The 24,256-nt window shown below is 39.3% G+C and overlaps 1 protein-coding gene across 1 annotated transcript; it reads right to left on the bottom strand.

The window, feature by feature from the left end:
• Positions 1-2,573: 2,573 nt before the first annotated feature.
• Positions 2,574-21,616, bottom strand: DHRS7C (dehydrogenase/reductase 7C). The gene is made up of 7 exons (XM_058171837.1): positions 21,465-21,616; positions 20,785-20,944; positions 17,727-17,839; positions 15,582-15,792; positions 9,855-9,947; positions 6,334-6,489; positions 2,574-5,459 (listed from the first exon to the last, which is right to left on the bottom strand). Exons 2-7 carry the CDS (start codon positions 20,936-20,938, stop codon positions 5,251-5,253), a joined length of 936 nt encoding a protein of 311 aa, XP_058027820.1. The 5' UTR covers positions 20,939-20,944; positions 21,465-21,616; the 3' UTR covers positions 2,574-5,250.
• Between the last annotated feature and the right edge of the window lie 2,640 nt (positions 21,617-24,256).

The following is a 24,256-nucleotide window of genomic DNA, read 5'->3' as shown; positions in this document are numbered from 1 at the left end:
GTTTTACATCTTTACTTGAGTCATATGGTTATATTCTTCAGCTCTTGGTGTCTAGAAGCTGTGAAGGTTTGAACGTAACAATACAATCTAAATTTAAATGCTAGCAAGATCAGAGGTGGTATTCGGATGGTTCGCAAACTGTTAGCAGAAATTTGGCGCGGTTCACCAAACTGGTAGTGACCTTTGGCTGGCCATACCCCTGAACTGGTCCCCAGTCCCCGGTCACTCACCCTGCCCAACCAATGCTCGCTCGTCCCACTCCACCCAGCCACTACTTGCAGAATCTAGCCGTGTACTTCTGCTCATCGCTGCTGGCAAAGCTAAGGCCGAAGGGCATGGCCTGGTGGGTGGGTGGGGAAGGGAGAGCTAGCGGAGGGGTAATACCAGCGGCGGATGGATCGATGTGTGTGGAGAGGGAGAGGAGCGCACGGGAGATTGCAGCACCGGACCAGAGCTCTTCTCGTGTGTTTCTCCAAGCTGGCCTGGCCTGTGAGGGAAGCACGTGGGAGATTCCTTAGATCGCCACCAAACTCATCTTTGGGAGCGATGTAGGCTAGCCCCTAAGTACACAAGAAGTCTTGGGCAAAGTTCTTCCGAAGTTCAGCTAAGTCTTCTTCTCCTTCTCGGCCTTAACGTGTGTGAGCAGACAGGCACACCATGAGGTGTTCGCCATGAGGTATGTGCAACTGTGCATGTTTGCTTTGTAATATGAGCCCCTGTTGACCCTGCTGCGGGCTGCCTCTAATCTGTAGTTTACTCGTGAGCACGTTTACTCGTGAGCATGGTGCTCACGAGTAAACTGCAGATTAGAGACAGCCAGCAGATTGCTGGCTTACTCGCACTGCTGCTTGCTGCCTGCACCTCACAGTCAGCTGTTGTGACCTAGGCATAAAAGACACAATTAGTCTTAAATAAACCTATTTTATTATAACAGCAGGGAATTACTTCATTCCCAGCTTATTCCAAATTAATTCCAAAACAAGTCCTTCAGAAAAAGTCCTTCGGCCTTATCACAAACCTTTATCTTCTTTGACACGCTGCCAAAGGAAAGAGAGACATCTCACACACACACACAGAGAGAGAGAGAGAGAGAGAGAGAGAGAGAGAGAGATGAGTGAGGAGATGAGAAACAGAGAGGGAGAAAGAAAGAGATGAGAGAGAAATGAGAGAAAAAGAGAACAGAGGGAGAAAGAGATGAGAAAGACGGGGAGAGAGGGAGAAAAAAGAGAGAGAGAGATACCTGTTTAAAATAAAATAGAAAAATGGCTCTTTGAGTGTTTAAGGTTGCAGACCCCTGAGTTAGGTAAAAACCATGGTCGTTAAGTGAACCTTGTGGTCATTAAGCGAACACCGTGGTTGTTAAAGAAGTCCATTTTCCCCGATGGGCATTTTTAAATGGAAACCAGAAGGAATTGTTGGAAACTGGCAAAAAACATAGAAAACCTCTGTCACATGACTGTGTGGGATGTTGTAACTGGTCATAAGTGTGTGTGTGTGTGTGTGTGTGTGTGTGTGTGTGCATGGCTCCAAAAACAGGTCAAGTAGCTCTGGGGAAGTCAGTCGTAAATCTGAACACTGGCTAAGCAACTGGCCAATTCAGCGAGGACCAGTTGTATTTGGTTTGCCTTAAGGGTTCAGAGCTGTATGGGATCTGGTTTCCTATGACCCTTTGGGGGATTGCAAAATGTCCAGATGCAGGGATCCTCATAGGGGGAACTAGGATCGTGACCACCTAACCACGCCCACCCAGTCACATGGCCACCAAGCCATGCCCACCAAACAAGCCACACCCACAGAACCAGTAGTTAAAAATTTTGAATACCACCACTGAGCAAGATGGTGTTATAGTTTGACCATTGGGGCTCTTGGGGTGCTAAAAATGGTAGCACAACCCATGGACCAGAAGTTCGATGGTTTAGGGATCTATCTGAATTGGTGAATTTCAGCTCTTGCTGAAATAGCAGGCAGAAGGCATGGCTAACACGGTCTTTATCTGACTCCAGCTGAGGCCCTAACTACAGTGAATCAGGTTTTTCTTTACAGCTTATTCAGACTGCTGTAATGCATTCAACATAGGCCCACCTTTAAAAATCACTTGGAAGTTTCAATTGGTTCACCAAAGGAACAGCAGCAGCCTATTTACAATCCAGGGCTCACCAGTGGAATATATTACAACTATGGGCACCACATTACTTTCTGTAGGCTTAACTAATAAAGCTTTTTATTGCTTGGCTCAAGTTACTTTCAGGACTCTTTGCCATTAAAATTAGCCCAGCCAATTTGATCTTGTAGCTGATGGTTCTCCATGTTTAGGAACTGGAGGGGCAGGTTGGGTTTCAGAGATTAATTTTCTTTGGCAGAGCTCATAATCTAAGCTCCAATATGGCAGCCCTTGGAAGTTTAGATTAGCTACAATTTTAACCATTTTTTTTTACTACGTTGGACCCACTTGGTTTAAAAGAGGAAAAATAAATGAAAACACCCCTGAGACATTGTACTAGCAACAGCCAAATTTGCATGACAATAGCAGAAATGCAACTCTGAGCAGAGGACAAAAAAAAGGAACTCACAGACATTATCCAAATGGGAGTTTTATTTATATCACCCCAAGGCAAGATTGTTGGCCCTGAAATGTGGAAGAAAAGGGACCACAACTTTAAGTATGCTAATCCACTCTTTCCCTCATGGCTGTTTCTAAATCAGTGAATGTGTTTTCAGTTGGTTTTATTGATGAGAATAACAAAATGTCAAGTGGTGATTGGGAGAGAAATAAACAGGCAGTGGAACAGAGAAAGTTTGAACACATCTCCCAAAGGCACACTCTCGGGGAGCCAATATTACAAGACATTGCACCGACTAAAAGCCTAACAGCAGCCATCTTTCAGTTCAGCGCCCCTCTCTCTCATTCAGGCACATATGTAGCACTTTCACAAAGAGTAAATATTCTCCCACTTACTTCCCATTCTTTTTCACTAACAATGGACATCCTCACACTCACAGAAGTGTGCATAGTCTTTCTACAAACCATATTCAAATATAAGAATATAAGCATTCTCATTTCTCTGGTGAATAGATCACTTTTCCCAACCTGGTGATCTCCAGTTGAACCACCCATAGATTTGCCATATAAAATAGCTGAACCAAACTAGTGCCAATTTTCTCCAGTTTTTTAAAAAAATAGTCTCTGCCTATAAACCTCTTGATTGATTTCACTCATCTACCTTCACTTTTTATTGTTTTTATCTGTCTCAAGCTTCCCCTAATTTAAGCTCCTGCATGGTCATCCTTATCATCCCCCACTGGTGCTACTATAGGCCATGCTGCCTGGGAATGACAAGAATTCTTGTTTGACCAGTGGGGGGTGGGGGAGAAGGGGAAGTAGCAAGGTTACGTGGGAAACAATTATTTTGAAGGAAAATGCAAGTCAAGCGAGACCCAGAACACTTTGTACGCTGCAGGAGAATTCAAACTGGTCTCCAAAAATTCTAATGACCACTAGATGGCAACAAAGACATATAGCAAACACTAATACTTTGTGGATTTCTAGTGTTCATTTTGATTTTATTTATTTGATTTTTTAAACTCCCATCTTTATTCCTTTATAAATAACTCAAGATGGTGAACATACATAATACTCCTTCACCTTCCTATTTTCCCCACTTCAATAACCCTGAGAGGTGGTTGGACTGAGAGAGAGTGGCTGGACCAAAGTCAGCTTTCATGGCTAAGGCCAGAGTACAATTCACAATCTCCTTGTATTTAGCCTGGTGCCTTTTTTCGCCCCAGTCCAGGTGTGGGGGCCTGACTGAAGGTGAATCATAACAAATATCACTTGAGAATTTAAATCCTAAGAAACTACATAGTTTGATCATCTGATTGATAAAATTTCATGCCACCTCATAGCCATAACCAGTGAATGTAGACATTGGAAGTTTAGCAATGTACTGAATTTATAACTAGCCCTATCAGACTATCCAGTCACAATCTATTCTAGTTTGAAACACTAGTGAAGACTTGGAGTTTGTGATGCCTATCCCTAATTCCAAATTTAAGGTGGTGTACCTTTCTGAGATAATTTGAATGTTGCTGCTGTCTTTGTACTATTACTATAATGACACAGCAAAGATAAAAATGTTAAGGAAAGATATACTTTTCTGTTTAGAGCTGTAATGTCTTTATATTTTGAGATTTCTGTGAACCTGTATCATTGCATGAGGAGAAGGAGGCAGTGTGAGAAGATCAGTGCTGATAGTCATCAAAGATATGAATCTATCAGTGGTGATTGGTTGCTTTGTCTGCAACAAGTCAGGGTTGTGTAAAATTGACAACACATGCTTGCTGATATTATGATACATAATCTGTTCTTATACATTTGTGTTCTGGTGTCTTACTTGACACCAGCAGGTAAACCATGAAGACGTGTGTCATAACATCATGATATGCATTTCATCATATGCTCCTCACTACTGTCTTGAGGACACGTATTTTTTAAAAAAGTGATGCAGTTGCCCCAAACTGGACATATCTACCCATGTGGAATGAAAGCAATGCAACATTTTGAAACATGGAATGTTTCATCCCCACTCCAGGCATTTGCTTAATTTTTTAGAACTAAAAGCTATAAAAACCAAGCATTACTGCAGATTTGAAAGGTTCAATTAATCACACCAAAAAGGCAAAGGCTATGAAACCTTTTTCTGTTTCCTGTGAGAATTTCCTAAATGTCAAACCAATCTGCTTTCTAAGATCCATGCACTCTGGTATGAAACCAGAACCTCATATTCCTCCTTTACTCTCTATTTCTTTTCCACACGTCTGTCGCTCATATTCTCCCCGATTCCTGAAATTCCTCATTTTTCCAATATTAGTTTACAATTCCTTCACGCTTGCTCTGGACACTTCACCCAACACGCAGACAATTCATGCTTTCTATTAACTGTCTTGAAATAGCAAATTGTCTAGGAAACTAGTGGCCCCATTTCAGATGACTCACTTGCACCCTGAAAAAATGTCCTTTGCTCTCTTTCATAACCCAGCAGTGCACTTTTAATGATAGATGAAAAAGCCATATCCTATTCCACTGCCTCCAGATCCTTAAACACAACTTTGGTTTTTTTGGTTTTTTGTTTTGGTTTTTTTTTTGTTTGTTTCATTTGGATTTATACAACATTCTTCCAAGATAACTATCTCTAGCCTCTGCGAGAGAGAATTGGCATAACCCTTCTACCAAGGGAGATGACCTTGATGCAATCAGTTTTCAACTTCAATTTTCTGTTGTTCTTTCACTCCAGCAGCAACCACAGCAAAAAATATCTCTGGGAGGAAAGTGCGAGTATAAACAGCTGCCTTTGCAATGGGGTTTGCCATGAACACTTCCTGCTTCTTCCTGTTCACTGTCCGTAGAATTTCATCTGCTACCTCCGTTGGGCGGACACCATAAGCTGACTTTCGGAAAAAGTCTGAGAATTGGGCAAACAAGAAAGTATTAAAAGAGTTAACTAGCTGCTATGTGTCATGGTTTTGTCTCATTTCAAAGACAACATGAAGCTCATTGTGGGGACAGGGAAGGAATGAATGGAAGATACTATATAAAAGAAAAAGAATAAATAAAAATGCTGTAAGGAATCTTAAAATGGTGAAATATTGTTCCAAAAGAATAGGCAGACAGGTTAATGTTTGTTGCTTTTAATAGACTACACAATAAAAAGAAGACTCAAAACTTTTTAAAAAAATGATAAAAACTGCTCCAGTATGTCAAAATGGAGGATGTATTCTCCTTTATTTTTCACTCTACATTTTAAAGGCAGAGAAAAGTCATTTTTTTTAAAAAAAGGCCAATGGCCATGTTAGGAAGGGAATTGCCTTATTTATCACAAGGATGTCAGAAACACTCACTTTTTGTTACTTAAGATGCAGTAATGGTTCGTGGCCAATGTATTGTTTTCGGTGCTTGGAACAAGCAGTAATGTCTTTTCTAAGTATTTTACAACTGGTTTGCCCATATTTATTAAGTGGACAGAAAAAAAATATGTATGAATGCCAAGATTTAACACTAGCATTCTCTACTTCTGAAAGCAAAAAATTATGCTTCTAGTTAATGGATTGCCTTACTGTATACTCCAACTACAAATCATCACTCATGGTTCTGAAATATCAAAGCTTGATGATAGTAGATTCTTTAGAGGAAATGTATTGTAAGTCTTTGTCTCCAAAGACTAGTGATCTTGAATTTTGTCAGCAAGTTATTGGCCTAAAACATCTTTGTCATCTTGGGTATTTTTATATTTTAGTTCTGCTTGTGTTCTGGTCCCCATCCCTGTATGAATGACTTACTTTTCCATGAGGTGCTTTCCCAGTTCTTAGGCTGCAGCTGATTATGAACAGAACATATAAAACTTGGAGACACAGTACTGACACAGACACCAAATTCCTGCAGTTCTGCTCTCAGACAATCAAAGAATCCTAGAGCAGCATGCTTTGAAGCAGAATCTAGGAGAAAAGGAGAGATTCATGCAAGAACATATTACAATATACCAAATACCCATCCATCCAAAAATCCATCCATCCATCCATATTAGTTCATCTGATTACCTATACTAAGAAAAGAATAAAATAAAGTATAAACCATGTTTGTTACAAAACATGCTTATTCTAGGTGCTTCCTCATTTTCCTCATGCCATGAACATACTTTGGTAATTGCTCTTTTTCCCTTCCCTTTCATATCCAGCCCATAACTGAGGTAGTTTAAGGTTATCCTTAACTGTGCAAGTTTTCAAAACAGTGTTTCCTTTTGTCTTCCTAAACAGTTTTTGTCCTGCCACAGTTCACTGGCGATATGGTTGCTGATGTGGCAAGCAGTTGGGATCTGCCTGGCTCTTATTGGCTTCTTTGTGCTGCTTCAAGCAGCCCACCCCCCTCACCTTCTCCAGGAAACTACCTTCCGTGTCCCTTTTGGCTTATGCTGCTGAAGAGGCTAGAAGCCTGGCTTCTACAAAACATCTGACTCCATAAGGCTGAACCAAGGCTTGCTGCAGCACTTGTCAAGTCTTATGCTAGCTCCTTACAACACAGATTTAGCGCTTCCTGAAAGAACGCTCAACTTGTATCTTGAAGTATAGAAACAATGCCCTAAAACAGGGGTCTGCAACCTTAAATACTCAAAAGAGCTATTTGGACCCGTGTCCCACAGAAAAAAAAACACCGGGAGCCATAAAACCTGGGTGGGCATGGCCAACTTGATGTCACTCATTTCCACTAGTCACATGACCCCCCTAGCCACGCCTACCCATTAGGGCAGAGAACCAATTGTTAAAAAACACCAGGAACCACAAAATCTGTTTGATATATATCTCTCTCTCCTCCCTCCCTCCCTCCCCTCTCTCTGTATCTCTCTGTCTCTGCCCTGGCCGCTTCTCCATCTCCTGCCATCGCCCTTTCCTTCTCAGGCCAGGCGAGGAGTGACTGGGAGGGGAGGGTGAGGGGCGGGGCCAGCCATTGGTGGGATCACTGACAGGGAGCCACAGCAGAGGGCCCAAAGAGCCTCATGCAGCTCTGGAGCCACCGTTTGCTGACCTCTGCCCTAAAAGGTGCTAGCCCTGTGCCACATAAAAGGTCAGTGTAAAGCAGGTTACAGACAGGCTTCTGTTGTCTGGATATTGCTGATTCACATGTTGTTGTTTATATTTACTACTTTTATTCCTGAGGACTATACATAACTGCTGTGGCTATCATCCGACCATTCAATGTCTCTAGAACCAGTATTATGCAATTGTATTTGCAGAGTTCATGCAGTTCACCATTGTTATTTGTAATACCTGAGGGGAGTGAGATGGCATTTTTCTATTCCATTCTGTTTGGACAAAGCTAGATGTCAGAGTAATGACTGTTTACTGGCCGATCACAATATCTCACTGGCTCCTTCTTTGGGGTTGTTGGCCATAAATTCAATATTGGTCTTTTTGGTTCCTCATCTGATGTTTCTGATATTTGGAGGAGGAACTGCTCTTACCAGGAGCTTCATCTAATTTCCCTCCTGTTTCTTTCCATGCCCTTCCCAGAGTTTACCAATTGAGTAATCTGACAGGTGACTAAACCTGCCATTCCAAGCATCTGTTTACAATAATTTATATGATCCCGTATTAAGAAGGATAATTCTTTTTCCCATCAGAGGGTGACATTTGGTGGGAGGGACTATAAAACCAAGGGAATCTATTTCCTTATCTTGATTTATATTAAGTAAGAACAATACATTTGCCAGCTTTTTGTAAAATTGGATTCATTGGTGGGAGAAGCATATTTTGTACAGCTGGACTAGTGGATAGACTGTCCACAAGTCCCTTAAGTATTTCTTAAACTATCCATTATCCCAAGTAATTTCAACAAAAAGACAAAAACAAACAAACCTCCCACCAATCAAAGCTATTAGCAGTTACCAGTTTCACAATTTCTTAAAAGACAGGAACTAGTAGATGGTAATAACAAGATTCATACATCATGCTGCACTATGATGCGTATAATCATGATTCATTGACTAAGCCACAATGACGTACGTTTGCACGATACCCTAGACCAGGGGTAGTCAACCTTTTTATACCTACCACCCACTTTTGTATCTCTGTTAGTAGTAAAATTTTCTAACCGCCCACTGGTTCCATAGTAATGCGCCATGTATCAACGTCTGTGCATGTCTCTTGTGCATCATGGATTGGGTTTGGGGGGGCGCTGGCTACCAGCTTTGCTTGTCTGTTACAGCAGGGTGGTGTGGGGGGAGATGCATGAGGTATTCTGGGATGAGGCTCTTTTGTTTGTGGTCACACTATAGCACCCTTTAGTTTCACTTACATAATGTGAACTAAATGTATGCAAGGGCGATACAAATAGTATATTTTCAGAAATTTAAATTGTCGCGGGGAATTTTATGAAAACCTAATGAAAATGTTTTTAAATAATGCTATGAATTTTTTTTAAAAAGTCAATTAAATTAAAAAAAAGGAAAGTGCTTCAGTATTGGACAAAACCTTTACCGCCCACCATGAAAGCTGGAACGCCCACTAGTGGGCAGTAGGGACTAGGTTGACTACCACTGCCCTAGACTCTAGTTTATACATTTAATCGAAATCAGACAAATTTTGTGTTTGCCTACATCCAAATGGAGTACTCAGATGACTGAAAAGATTGTTCAGTGGCATTGTCTGTAATAACATGGAGGAATACATAGATTCAGATGATCAAGTCCATTTGTATCTTCTGACAAATACGGAAGACTACTGAGGATAGTATATGGCAGAATTGAAGGTTATTCTTACTTGGTGAAACTAAAGTTCTTTGTCTTTCTTTTAATAATAGCTACCGTAGATTCAGAGAAACTCAAAAATATTTAAGATTCTTCAATGGTTTTAGATTCTAATTGGAAGACCACAAGTTTCATATTGTTTTAAAAAGGTAAAGGTTCCCCTCGCACATACGTGCTAGTCGTTCCCGACTCTAGGAGGCGATGCTCATCTCTGTTTCAAAGCCGAAGAGCCAGCGCTGTCCGAAGACATTTCCGTGGTCATGTGGCTGGCATGACTCAATGCCAAAGGTGCATGGAACACTGTTACCTTCCCACCAAAGGTGGTCCTTATTTTTTCTACTTGCATTTTTCACTTGTTTTCGAACTGCTAGGTTGGCAGAAGCTGGGACAAGTAACAGGAGCTCACCCCGTTACACGGCAGCACTAGGAATTCGAACCCCTGAACTGCCGACCTTTCGATCAACAAGCTGAGTCTCTTAAGCCCCTGAGCCACCACATCCCTCATATTGTTTTAATTGCCCAGAAATAAAAAGAAATAACGAGTTAGATTCATAAACTCACAGGCTGCACGAAAGGGAACTCCCAATTTCCCCTGGATATTGTTGACTAGCACAATTTGACCAGTTCTCCTGGAGATCATGTTGGGAAGAAAAGCTGGAGAGCAAAATATGAGAGAAAACTTTTTCAGATTAACAGAAATGAAAATACTACTTCCTGATCCGCTAAACCAATAGCATATGAAAATATCACAGAATATCAGCTTACACCAGGGATCTGCAAACTTGGCTCTTTTTAAGACTTGTGGACTTCAACTTCCAGAGTTCCTCAGCCAGCCTTGCTCGTTGACAAACTCTGGGAGTTGAAGTCCACAAGTCTTAAAAGAGCCAAGTTTGCAGACTCCTGGTTTACACTATACTATATAGAAACCATGAAACTTTTTTTTTGCTATATATGCATTTTTCAGTGGTAAACACAGGTTTCAGTCAATATTTTTTTTCTACCTATAGCTAGATTCCTCAGGAACGGAGAGCTGGGAAAACATTTCAGTTCCAAAAATAGCAGTTGATATTGTGCCTGGGATGAATAAAAATGCATTGCTGATCAATGCAGATAAGGCAGAAATGTTTCTGATCAATTAAAAAGCAGTTAGGTAATTGCCAATTCCCTTGAATGTCATGGGGGGACGGAAGGGAGGACATAAATCTGATGAAGAAATAAATAATTTCCTTGGTTGCTTTCATCAATGCAATGTCTATTAATCTAATTTCTTCTAGGTGATCCACAAAAGACTGAATGTGTCCAGTAGAGATCTTTACAATATGAGGCAAGATATTAAAGCAGCCACATCTTCAACAAAACTACTCAACACTCAGATTTCCTCAAAGGGAGAAAAGACCCTATTCCAGGAGGTTGGAAAAGAAAATCTGCAACCTTTAAATACTGACATTTTTTATCCTAACAATTTCTCAAGTTCGTTGTCAATGAACATTGCTGCAGTCTAATGTGCCAACCATCAGAAAACTAAATAGGTTTGGACCTGGGTCATACATGGATGGAAAACTATCAATAAATCCTATGATTATAGGCTAGTTTGGGAAATAAATCATAAAAACAGACCAAGGCAACAGCAAATTATTTGCATATAAAGGTTCTAAAAATTATAGCCATGTAGTTATCAGAGCTCATCTTGAAGGAGTCTTTGCTTTATACTGCAATTAATTTCAACTGTTTCATTACGTTCCCCTTAAAACAAAATAGTATGGCAGACATCTGAATAACAGTCCTGGATAACCAGGGGTGAAATCCAGCAAGTTCTGACAGGTTCTGGAGAACTGTTAGCAGAAATTTTGAGTAGTTCAGAGAACTGGCAAATACCACCTCTGCCTGGCCCCAGGGTGGGGTGGGAATGGAGATTTTGCAGTATCCTTCCCCTGCCTAGCCCACCAAGCCATACCACACCCATAGAACTGGTAGTAAAACAAATTGGATTTCCCCACTGTGGCTTACTCTGTAAGACAGTGTTTATCAACCATGGCAGCTTAAAAATGTGTGGACTTCAACTCCCAGAATTCCCCAGCCAGCAAGGGAATTGAGAAACACTGCTGTAGGAAGTAATATCCCGTTTACTCCTGCCTGAAAGTTTGGCATACTAATGCTAGGCTATCTTGCAGAGCTGGTTTAGTTCACATTCACTCTGTCATTAGCTATCCAGGTAACAATAAATTCATTTATGTGCATTTTTAATATGTTTAGCAACTAACATGAACAACAAAATTATTTTAAAAAATGACAATTCCTATCTTTGCTTCTGTCTTTTTCATTGTAAATAGATCAGTATCTAATCACAGCAACATCAAAAGTCTGTATTTTTGAATTGTTTTTTTTAGTAGCAGTAATTGCTTCCCACTCAGGAAGATTATTATTTATTCCTTGCACAATATTTATGTCAATCATTATTAGGATGATTCATGTCATCTAAAACTTGAAAGTCGTTAACAAGCCTGCTTTACAAGTTAAAATTGAAGCAGTGACTATACTGTACATTTTGTTTTATATCTTGGCTTATGGGAGGGCTAAAAGTACTTCCGCTTTGATATCTTTTGGGTAAATAAAAATGGAGAATTTGGAGATTATGACCTTTGACCAAGGGCCATCCACTTCCAAGAATGGTCTTTTTTTAAAAAAAACCTGTTTTAAAAATGCATGCTGTCCCTCTCTAACCTATTAGTTTTAGGATTATCTTATTACTGAGCATGGTTTCATCATTTTATTTATTTTTTATGACTCTGGGCATTTCGTGCTATTTGCAGTTAATTTTTCTTCCTGTATTTTCTTTTACACGTAGTAAATAATTATACAACCAACCATAGACCCATCCTTTAGTTTAAAACAGGGGTGTCAAACTGGATTTCACTGAGGGCTGCATCAGAGTTGACCTCGGAGGGCTAGGGTGGGCATGGCCAGCTTGATATCACTTGTGTCGGGGGCGCCTGTGATGGCCCGAGTGCTCTGCCAGTGAAAATGGGGACCTGAACTTCATTCTCGGCTGCACTGGCCTCCTGCAACCCTCTGCTAATGAAAACAGAGCTCGGGAGGACCACTTTGTTTTCATTGGCAGAGGTACCGTGGGCCGGTCCTTCACTGTTTCCAGGGTAGCCTTGTGGTCCAGATCTAAGCACCCTGCCTTGAATTTGACCTCCCCGGTTTAAAACAATGAGTTTGGTCATGCCATAGACCAAGTTTCAATTTCAGTTTGCAAACAATTCCCACTGAATGCTAATCCAGTCCTTGTCTCCTTTGCATTGTTCTTGTCAACTGCCAATCACAGACCCTTTCACAGACCCTTTCAATTATTGCTGTAAGGTAAGATATGCTGTCTGCCCAATGCAGAACTTCAGGAAGTACTGTAGGAAGCAACTGTCTTTCAAAGACTGCAAATCTGGTGGAGGTTTTTCTTCCTTGCTGTGCACCAGCTGAAAGCAAATGGCAACTAGCACCATTCAACTGATGAGTTTGTGTCCTGAGACAGACATAAAACATAACTTTTGCATGGAAACTCCATATCATTTCTCATTTTAGAATGAGATCTCTCCACACTATAATTGCTACTTAAGAGTTTGGGATGCTTCCAGATGGAGGATTCATGTCACTAGTAATTAAAAAAAGACATTGCATTTATCTTGCATTTACCTTTTTAAACAGATTTTCTATAGTGGGAAGAAAGATGAAGATGCAATAGAGGAAATGTATGATTTCAGATAGAGGACACTCAATAACTCAATAACATTGTGCACTCAATAACATTGTGTGAATATATTATAAAATGAACAGTAAAACCTTTGAAAATGTACTATGATCTAAATTTGTGTCAGATCCATGTGATCTGGAAGCACATTATTAATCTGGCAGGACATGCAGGCAAGATACAATCTGAAACAGCCAGGATGTACTGTAATCTGAGAACTAGCAGCTTTTAAAAGGTGAACGTTACTGTACGATGTCCAACAGCTAATGGGTGAGTTTATATATTTCCTCGCTCTTTTATTTTTCCTGGATAAGCCACATCTCTATATTCTTGACTGTACCACACATCTGAGATACTTTTTCCACAAAAACACAGATGAATTGTAATTATTTTTGGGGTCTAAAGTCAGTATTCATTTCAAACCACTTTGAGGACCTCAGAAGCAGGACATAAAGCTACAGCAAAGTCATCCACGGAGAGTTAGTGAAAAATTAATGAGAAAACCCAGGAGATGTGATTAACCTCCCCTCGGACTCCAAGCTAAAGTTCCCAAGAGTCAGACTCTTGCTGCAAAGATTAGTTCATAGCCAGTGGTGGGTTTCAAAATTTTTTACTACCGGTTCTGTGGGTGTGGCTTGGTGGGTGTGGCATGGCTAGATGGGCATGGCTTGGTGGGCGTGGCAGGAGAAGGATACTGTAAAATCTCCATTCCCATCCCACTCCAGGGGAAAGTTACTGCAAAATCCCCATTTCCTCCTGCTCAACTGGGATTTGGGAGGCAGCGAATAGATGGGGGTGTGGCCAGTCAGAATTTTTACTACCGATTCTCCAAACTACTCAAAATTTCCACTACTGGTTCTCCAGAATTGGTCAGAACCTGCTGAAACCCATCTCTGCTCATAGCACATAAATATTTGAGGTGTGTGGCAAATGGGCAAGCTGTAAATGTGCTCAATGTAGTTATGAGATGAGGAATTACAACAAAGAGCACATAGAATGAATCCCAGCTATTGAACTGGTGTATTCAGACATTCTTGTTTCATTTAACCAAAATGTGTAAGCTAGATCCTATGGATTCTTCCCACTCCCCAAAGTATAGAGTCGAGTCGAGTTTTTGAAGGACAGGAAGCTTCATTTGGTTAGCTGGATGCAGACACCTCCAATGGATCCAGAACCACATGTTATTTGGCTTCTGCGGCACATAGCAGTCTCAGAATGTACACGTGGCATGACATTCCCTGCAAAACTCTGTGGATGCCTAGGGCAGAGGCTAATGCTGCTGCACAAGATGATTGCAATTTTGGACCACATAAGCCCTTTTGTATGTTCCCTTTTATTGTAACTAATACATCCCCAGAGATGGCTAATATTAGAATTGGAAGGTCTGTGGAAGAGTTGTGGATTATCAATCAGTCAACAATGGACCGACTTGTTGAATGGATTGGATTGATTTTATGGTCAAAGACCAAAGCAGCTGTAGTTATTACCAGAGAAAGGTTAAGATGACAGGTATTTTTCCATACAGTCCCCAGGGGTCAGGGCTGATTCAGTGGCATCTAACCCGCTACAGTAAACACCTCCAGTAAGGCTGAGTCCAGCAATCCAGTCATTAGATACATCATATACTGTTAGGGGAAAATGCTTTACCAGCAAGCAATATTCTGCCAAATCCCCTTCATTAATAAATCTTTCATCAAACTCAGCAAGTCTCTGGAATAATTCCACAATGCACCCGAGTTTGCAATCAAGGCAGATGTAAGCACAAGCTGCTAAAGTTACTACCTCATTTTTCTTTATTTAACCACTTCCAATTCTCTCTCCATTCTTCACTTTTCCATGTGAAATGATTACAGTCACTAGAGGTATTTGAAATAGTTATACGCCACTGAGTCAAGTCTAGTAAGAGTTGAAACAGCTATCAGAAATTAAAGCATGTTGCCCTGCAGATATATTTTATTTCCTCCAGAGGTTTTAGGCAATTAGATTTGGGTGGAGCTCTATATTCTGTAGATTATCTGGGGAAAGGCATGACAGTTAAACTGAAATAAATTTGAGGCAGTTTGTTGTATGTATATACATAAAATTACTAAGGATTCCTTCCTTTCAAGAGCAAAAATATAGTACAATTGATTTACAATTCATTTAGTGACCATTCAAAGTTATAATGGCATGGGGAAAAAATGATTTGTGACCATTTTCCACACCTACAATGGTTGCAGCATCCTCATGGTCACATGATCAAAATTCGATTTGGCAACTGACTCATATTTATGTCACAAATATGTCATGTGATCACCTTTTGCGACCTTCTGAATAGCAAAGTCAATGGGGAAGCCAGATTCATTTAACACTCATGTTGCTAGCTTAACAACTTCAATGATTCACTTAACAACTGTGGAAAGAAAGGTCATAAAAACAGGTGACAACTCACTTAACCACTGTCTCATTTAGCAACAGAAATTTTGGGTTCAATTATGGTGGTAAGTCAAGGACTCCCTGTATTCCTAAATATGATAAGATAAGACAGGCAGTCTTCTGTATACCTTTGGTGAGTGTTATAGGTCCAAAGTAGTTGGCATCCATGATCTTTTTGTCGAGTTCCAGTGACACGTTTTGAACTGTCCCCTTGGCTTTTGTGCTAGCGTTATTAATGAGAATATCCACACATCCATAACAATCCAGGATTTCTTTAGCTACATCTTGGATACAGTTTACATCAGCGAGATCTAAAAGGATAAGCTTCGGTGTAAATGTCTACAAAAGAAGGAGGGTTTGAGGGTTACTGTATTATAAAACAGAGGTATCCCAATACTTTTTACTTCACAACACAAAAAAGCAGGATAATTCCTAGAGACAATAAAACACTTTCCCCAGGTTGGTGACTTGCCTCTTTTTGGAACTTCTGCTCCCAAAGTTACAAGTCGTATGGCTCACGGTAAAAGAAATGGGTTTTATCAGATGACCATGACTATGTAGGAGGCAATCAGATCCAAAGATGAAGTAGAATTAAAAGTATAAATAGTAACAGTTCCTTAGGAAAAAAGTATTAGTTTTAAAGATTTGATAGTACTCTTGTTGTTTAAATCCAGAATCACCTATTTGTCAGTTTATATAATTGTCTGGCCTTAAATTTGGAAATAACTGGTTGTGATTATTGAAAAATATGTGGATCATGTACACTAGCTTTTTAGTGTAAGGCAACATCCTTCATTCATCGTTTAAAAACAAACTAATTAGACTGACCTTAATTTTGATATATTCCAGTAACAATCAATAAAACCTGTAATCATTCATTAAATAATACAATACTATGAGGTAACAAAATTATACAATTGCAAAGAGAGGCAATAAAACTAATTTTAAACTGCCTTGGGAAATAAATTAGTTTTGATCTAACACTAAAAATATTGCAATAGTTACACTCTTTGAAATACTGAATACTAATTTATATTTTTCTGAAACTCCATATTACAGCCTATGGTCTATTGCCATTCTTTAACCCCCTAAGAGTTATTCAGTTGAAAGCAGTGATGGGATTCAAGTAATTTAACAACCGGTTCTCTACCTTAATGATTTCTTCCAACAACCAGTTTGCCAAACTGCTCACAAAGTTAACAACCGGTTCTCCCGAAGTGGTGCGAACTGGCTGAATCCCACCACTGGTTGAAAGATATGCTTGTTCTAGGGTTTTGGGGTTTTTATTTACATGATGTGTCTTCCTAATGTATCTTTTTATGGTGCACGAACAAGATAATTAAAGATTAAATACTTTATTTATTTACATGATTAAATACTTTATTTATTAACATGTTATTAGGTTGCTACTATCTTCAGACAAGTGCCTCTCCAGTAAGCTGGCAAATTCATGCATTGTGCTATCATGACTATGCTGTGCTATGCTTAAATGCTATCATTTAATTGCAAGCTGCCTAGAGTCTCTTTGGCAACATCGGTGACACATAAGTTTAATAAATAAATAAACAAGTGAATAAATAAATGACACAAGGTCCATATCTTACTTACTTGCATGTGAGTACTAAAAGAACAGAATTAGATTTCATAATTCGCCTATGTTCATAGGACAGTAAATTAATCCTTAACTGCTTGTTAGAACGCTACTGCCTTTGTTCCTCATCCACAGGTGGAGATGGTGGAAATGATAATTTAAATCTTCTGGAAGTTTCCAGACTGGGGAAGACTGGAATGTAATCTTATAATCTTTCTTTTGTTGTTGTTGTTGTTGTCCTATAATTTCTTCAACCACTTGTTTTTTTACTTCTATCTGCCTTCTCAAATTTAGGCTGATCCCTCATGTTCCTTTATAGTAGAAGCAGGGAAAGGTATTTGGCTTCCTGAGCTTAAGTATTAAATGATCGTTAGATCAGTTCAAGCAGTGGGCCAGCAATTTCCTTCCCTGCATCTAAGACCAATAAATATTTTAAGGAAGGCAAAAGAGACATTGTGTCACCCATATTTGTTCAAGTAAGATGAAAATAGGGAAGGAAACCTCCCTCCTACTTCTACCTAATGGTAGGATTAGTCTTGTGAGTAATTAATTTGTTGGGAAGAAACATTTAATTCAGAAACCCTGAAAAAATTGCTTGGCCATTCTAGATCAAGTGTCTCTCTCTCTCTTTTTTTCCTCGCCTTTATATAAATCTTTAAGGATATATAATACAGAGCCTTACTGCAGTAGGATCAGCCGCACTATTTAAAGCATCACAGAGAACTTCTAATTTGTCCAGGTGTTTCCCACACAAAATCAGCCTTGCTCCTCCTGAATGAAATACTTGTGCACATTCTGGAAGATAAGCCAAAGGACAATTCAATTAATTGGGATTGTAATAGAGTATACCTGTTCTCATTCATTCAACCTTAACAACAGAAAAAACATTCTTCCCACATTCCACATTAGCATACAGATAAACTCTCCTCCCCATGCAATTGCTTATATTTCAACTACTAATCTTGTGGGTAGTTAAAAAAATGTATAATCTGGACATTACCTGAACAAACATATCTGTACCTGCCTTTGCTTATAAATGTATTCTATGAAGTCTTGTGCATGGAATTGAGAGTAACCACTAGAACCCAGGACCACTGTGGTTGGGTTATAGTTCTGAAAACACAAGGAAGTCATGATGAAGTCATGATCTCTTTGCATGAGAGAGATATGGAAAAAATTAGGTGAAATCTTAAGAAATTATGAACCCTGATATGCTGCTTAGTTAGGGGCCTGCAGCTACAGGAGCTAAATATCCATTTATCTCAGTTAACTATAAACTCAGCCACATTGCTATAGTAAGGACAGGAGCCTATTGCATGTTTATGCTAGCTGAGGTAAAAAGTGACTTATTTAATATTCCCCATTTAATATAGAAATGCAGAGAGATACCAGAACAGAATTTTTGCTCTGTCTCTCTTTACTTGACATCTTCCACACAGGATGTGATGAAGAAGATTTATCTTCCTCCGTTGCCAGCTTGGAAATGAATTGCTGGAAATATATTCCATAGAAAAAGTCTCTCCATAGCATCTTGGGATGGCAAGACTGGGAACCCTGGGAAGCCAATATTTCCATGCATTTGAGTAATGTATGTCAGTAACAAGCGTGCCCAAAGGAGAATAAGCAGATGCTGGTTGCAGTGATTGTCCCCTTGTGATTTAAAGAATTCCATCCCTGAAAATTCTCACAAGAAATAGCCTAGGAAACACATAGCATGCTCAGTAGCTGCAGCATGAAATGCCACATGGAAGAGAAAACCAAAAAAATATTATCTAGCAGGAAAAGAATGAACAGTTTTCTGGAAAAACCCAGGGTAAAATCATTAACTGAATCAAACTACTAAATTAACTTGACTTCCTGGGTTTACACATCACAGGGTTAAAAATTAAGCAACACAATTATAAGTTTAGTGGGTTGCACAAAGTCAACCACAATATGATTCTCTATGTGAAAATAAGCACAAAATATTTAAAACAGATTCTTCCTTTCATAAAAAATCTGCCACAGTCTGATGCACTATAAAGGGGGAACCTGGCAACACAGTTAAGCAATTTGATAGAATAGACCAGAGATCCCCAACCTTTTGGACCTCAGGGACCACTAAATTCATAATTTTAAATCCCATGGACCACTAATACGATTTTTAAAAAAAAGATAAATAGTATTTAGCGCAATATTAAAAATACAAATAATTTTTCTGCGGACCACCAAAATTTCCTCACGGACCACCAGTGGTCCAGGGACCACCGGTTGGTGACCACTGGAATAGAATAGGATAGCTGTCTACAATTTGGAATGATCTCAATCTTTTTATCAAGAGATTTCTTAAATCTTCCACTCTCCATCCTGGTCCAGCTCCAGTAAACACAAGAGTTCAGGAAAGTTCACTATTGGGGATGAAAGTGTAATATTGTCTTATTCTATCACTTGATGCACTTCTCCTAGTGTGTTTGCCAATGGTGAACATGACCCTGATGATTTCTCAGTTGACATCTCCTGTTCTCCTCTCCCCCACACCTGACAGGCAGCAGAGCAGCAAACCTCCTGCATATCTCCAGGAGAGGGATCATTTTTCATTCCCCTGACATTTCTGTAGCTATGATTTTCCTCCATTCACCAAACCAGGGCTGCAGGTTCAAAGTTTTCACCACAAGGTCTGCCAATAATTTTGCTTCAAGATAACCCTTAGTATCTCAACTGCTTGGTGCAAGATCTTAAAACTCACCACTAGTGCGTAATTTAGGGATTACAGAAATAAACTATTTATATCAGGTTGCTGCCACTTCATAGGTCCTGTATGTGCAAATGGTTCTCACCATTACAGCACAGCTAGCTAACTAAAAATAGATTTTTTTCCTCTCTCTCTCCTAAGACATAGAGTTTGTGGAGGCACTTTTCTAACTAACTGTGGATCTAAGTACTATTCTTTCTAATGGACTATTCAATAGTTGCATCGTAAGAGAGATTAAGTGGATGCCAGTCTCAAAATAAATAGAGCTTTTATTGCTGTTTGCAGTTCGTGCAAAGTGTGAGTCATTTTAATGACATGGAATTCTGAAAGTTGGCTCCAAACAAAACAACAAAGCAATGTAGGATCTAATTTCTTGCATACTAGATCAATTGTCAATATACTGTCAATGCACAATTCAGTCTCCCTTTCTCTTCCCTGTCTTGTGTCTTCATGCCACACGGTTTATATTTATTTTCTCTAATTTATTTCAATTGCAACATTTGGAATTATGCAGACATTGTAATTTGTTCCAAGGTGTTAAAATAGGTTCAGAATGCATACAGACCATTAGAAGGCAATGTTTCAGATTGAGCAAACGGACATATGGATTGTGTTCTTTAGGAAGAAGTTTGTTGATGAATAAGAATAAACAGAGTAATCTGGATAAACACTTAATATGTTCACTTAAGAAGGCCCTTTCTGCACAAATACACATATCTATATGGCTTCCCTACTGATTTACAGGGCTGAAGCCTTGACTCTGGTTTATAATACAGGTTTCTGAGTATTTAATGTTCCTTGTATTTCCAAATTTTCCTTTATGAATGCTGAAGTTCTTAGAATCCTGGATGCTTCCAGAAGGCAAACGTTCATAAAATTTCCAGAAGGAAATTCCTATTTTTGCACTCCCTCTCTCTCTCTCTCTCTCTTTCTCTCTCTCTCTCTCTCTCTCTCACACACACACACACACACACACACACACACACGACTCATTTGCTGCACTTCTTACCCTTGCCCACACTAGACAGAGCATCAGTGACAACTACAACTTTGCTCCGCACAGCAGACTTTGTCATCAGCTGAGTAACTTTCCGATAAATGTATACAATTCCACTAATTCCAACCACAAGCAGTGGAAGGAATAGAATTGCCATAATGCCCATCTTCACCTAGCAAAAAAGATAACAAATTAAAGTCACACCAAAGGTCCATCATATTTGCCATACAGATCTATTTTTCTTTTCAAAATATACTTACTCAGAGGCCAGTGAGCAGGACAATTGGTAACATATTACACATTCTGACTTGACCCCATATAAAATTATTTATTCAGCATCTGTCAGTGCATATGGAGATTTTCAAAACTGCACAAACCCTATTTTTTTGTTTCAAATGCAAAAATGCAACCCATTTTTATAAGATTTTATCTTGTAAAAGACTATGACACAAATCCATTTAAATCCATGTATTTATTTCCTTATTGCTTGCTTTATATTATAAACAGCTTGCATGCAGTAGTCCATTCATTTATTGCAATGCAAAGGGGAAAAAAAGGAAAGAAAAAGAGTACAGGAAGAAAAGCACTTAAGTATTTCCTTTTATAATTATAAAAGGCGAAAAAGCAATTACTACAGACATTAATTCCATTTGATATCCAACTACAGTTATGCAATAAAGCTAATAACTTACTTGGAAAGCAAGCAGTCAGCCCGCCGATAAGGTGGTGTCTCCTGCCAACTGGTTTATACCAGAAGTTTAATTAAACTCGTAGACATTTTTGGAAAGGAAAAGCAGCCCACAAGCTGTAGCCTAGTCCTTTGAGCAAAAGCAGCTATGTATAGTGCCCAGCTGCACCTCAGACTTTAAAAAAGTAAATATAGTATCTGTGGTCTCAGCCACATACCTGACCTATTTTGTTTCACTGGGCTTCCAAGTCCTTCTACAGCTTGGAACAGTGGAATAACTGAACATTAGGAAGGAATGATCTTCATTTATTTGTTAGCAGGAACCATAAATTAATTCTAAACTTGCCCTTGGAATTTCTATTTAACATGGAAATCATTGTTAGGAGCCTCTAGTCCATTAGCAAGGTTACTGGCCCCATTTATGATAATACAAGATGGAATTGCTTACTTTTCACAGTGTGTATATGGTGGGAATGCCACTAGAAGCTGACCATAATATTACTATTTCTAGATAAGAATATTTTAAAAATATATCAATGTATTTTAGTTTAACATTTAGTATGTACTGCTAAGTTTGTGAGCAGCTATGTCACTGTCAGTGCTATCATTTTGTGTTTTTGTAACAGTTAGAACAGGAATTGTACAACTAAATAACACAACTCTTGTGCAAGTTGGACAAGATGGACATTTTTCCCAACTGCAGTGGCAGAGTTAGCTCTCACACCTTTTAAGTGCAAATGACATTTTGAAAATTTCTGTCAAATTTGTGGAAAAAGAAATCGAGATGACTTCAATCAATTTCTGTTTGGGAAGGAAAAAATCTTTTTCCAAATCAGAACCCATCTGTAGCAGCAGTATTATAGAAAAATCTCAATGGGAGCTTTTTTTCAAGCTTGATGAAATGGAAGACTGCAATGCCAAGGAAAGAAATTTGCACAAGGACAGAGAAAACATTCTCACACATTTCTTGGCGACCAACCGACTGAATGAGCACAATACCATTATCTGTGAGAGTTTAATTTTCTCCTGATGTTAGATAATTTCTAAAGTAACTTTTCTTTCATCAAACTGAATGAGACCTAATAGAAGAGAAGGCAGAATTTCCATTCTAAACATCCCATAGTATGGAACACAAAGAATGCAGCTTACAAACCCACAATTGGTTGTATGGACTGTTTTCACAGAAATAACATCTGAAACACTTCATCAATGCAAAGGAGAAGGACATTCAGTATCCCAACTCAAAATGTAGATGGGTCTAAAACAGGGTGGGTTCCAAATTTTTTTACTACCGGTTCTGTTGGTGTGGCTTATTTGATGGGCGTGGCTTGGTGGTCATGTGACTGAGTGGGCGTGGCCAACATGAAGTCACTCAGGGCAAGGTGGGGTGGCACCTTGCTGTGAATGACATCAAGTTGGCCATGCCCACTCAGTCACATGACCAATGCTGCATAGACAGGGCGATTTCTCCCGGGGAACAGCCAGAGCTTTGCTGCCTCCTCTTTTCCTCAGGAGCTGCCTCCAAGTCCTTGCAAAGGGACATACACACACAACACAACACAACACAACACAACAGACTTAAACACAATGTAAAAGCAGCTGCACTTCACCCAAAATGGCCCCTTCAACAAGCAGGAACTTCACACAACTACAAAAAGCTCAAAAACCAACTTTTACACTTAACACACACACAACACAACTGACTCACACACACACACACAAAATGTCACATACAGCTTTGTGAGATTCTGTGTATTTGTGTAGTTAGAGTGAAACACTACAGAAACACACCAAATCTCAGAAAGCTGCACAAATATTTTATTATTTTATTTTATTTATATTTTTTAGATCGGGGGTCTCCCACCTTAGTAACTTTAAGGTTTGTGAACTTCAGTTCCCAGAATTCCTCAGCCAGCAAAGCAGTTGCTGACTGAGGAGATGGATTCCAGGCAGGCAGATTCAGTTGCTAGCTGATGCAACTGATGTAAAGCATGGCTTTGCCAGCCCGAAAGAAGCTGTAAAGAGGTAAGTGAGGAGGGGGTATTGGGTGGGCCAGAAGAAAAAAAGATTTTAAAAGGCTCCTCTGAGGATCCCAGGTGAAGTTGCTTAATTGCAGCCCAGAAGCTCTTAACTCAGCTGGGATAGCCAGAGAAGCCTTTTAAAACCTTTTGTTTTAACAACCGAAGAGGTTGTTTAAAAAAAAACAACTTTTACAGGGTTCTGATAATCCCTGCTCAGCCGCACGATCATCAGAGGTAAAAAAGCTTTTTTTTGGCTGAAGAAAAGATGCTTTTAAAAGTAAAGAAAAAAACCACCTCTGATGATCAGGCAACCGGTTTGGGGGCGTGGCTAGCCAGCCATTACTACCAGTTCTCCAAACACCAGAAGATTTTTACTACCAGTTCTATAGAACCGGACCGAACCGGGAGCAACCTACCACTGGTCTAAAAGAGTCAGACTTAGAAAAAATGGTTCCCTGAAATATTGATTGTCTACTTATTAGTCACAATAGAATAAACCTATTCAGTGTCACTAATTTAATTCAAGGTTCACTAAATATGAGGCAACTACTATTTATATGTAATATATATTTATATGTAATATATATTTATATGTGTGCTTTTGGTTTTTTGCTTTTGGCATGTTGTGTGCATTTGCAATCCTCTATTATTTAAGGAAGATTGGGATCAGCCATGATACAGTGACACAAGTTCTCCCCAACTTAGGGTTATTAAGCAATATTGATGTAAAAAAAGCAAGCAGAGATATCAAGTTTCATCTGAGAGGAAGAATGCT

Source organism: Ahaetulla prasina, chromosome 2 (assembly GCF_028640845.1).
Source record: "Ahaetulla prasina isolate Xishuangbanna chromosome 2, ASM2864084v1, whole genome shotgun sequence".
NCBI classification, from domain to species: domain Eukaryota; kingdom Metazoa; phylum Chordata; class Lepidosauria; order Squamata; family Colubridae; genus Ahaetulla; species Ahaetulla prasina.
Note: the sequence above shows the minus strand (reverse complement) of the source record. Positions and strands in the feature narration are given on the sequence as shown.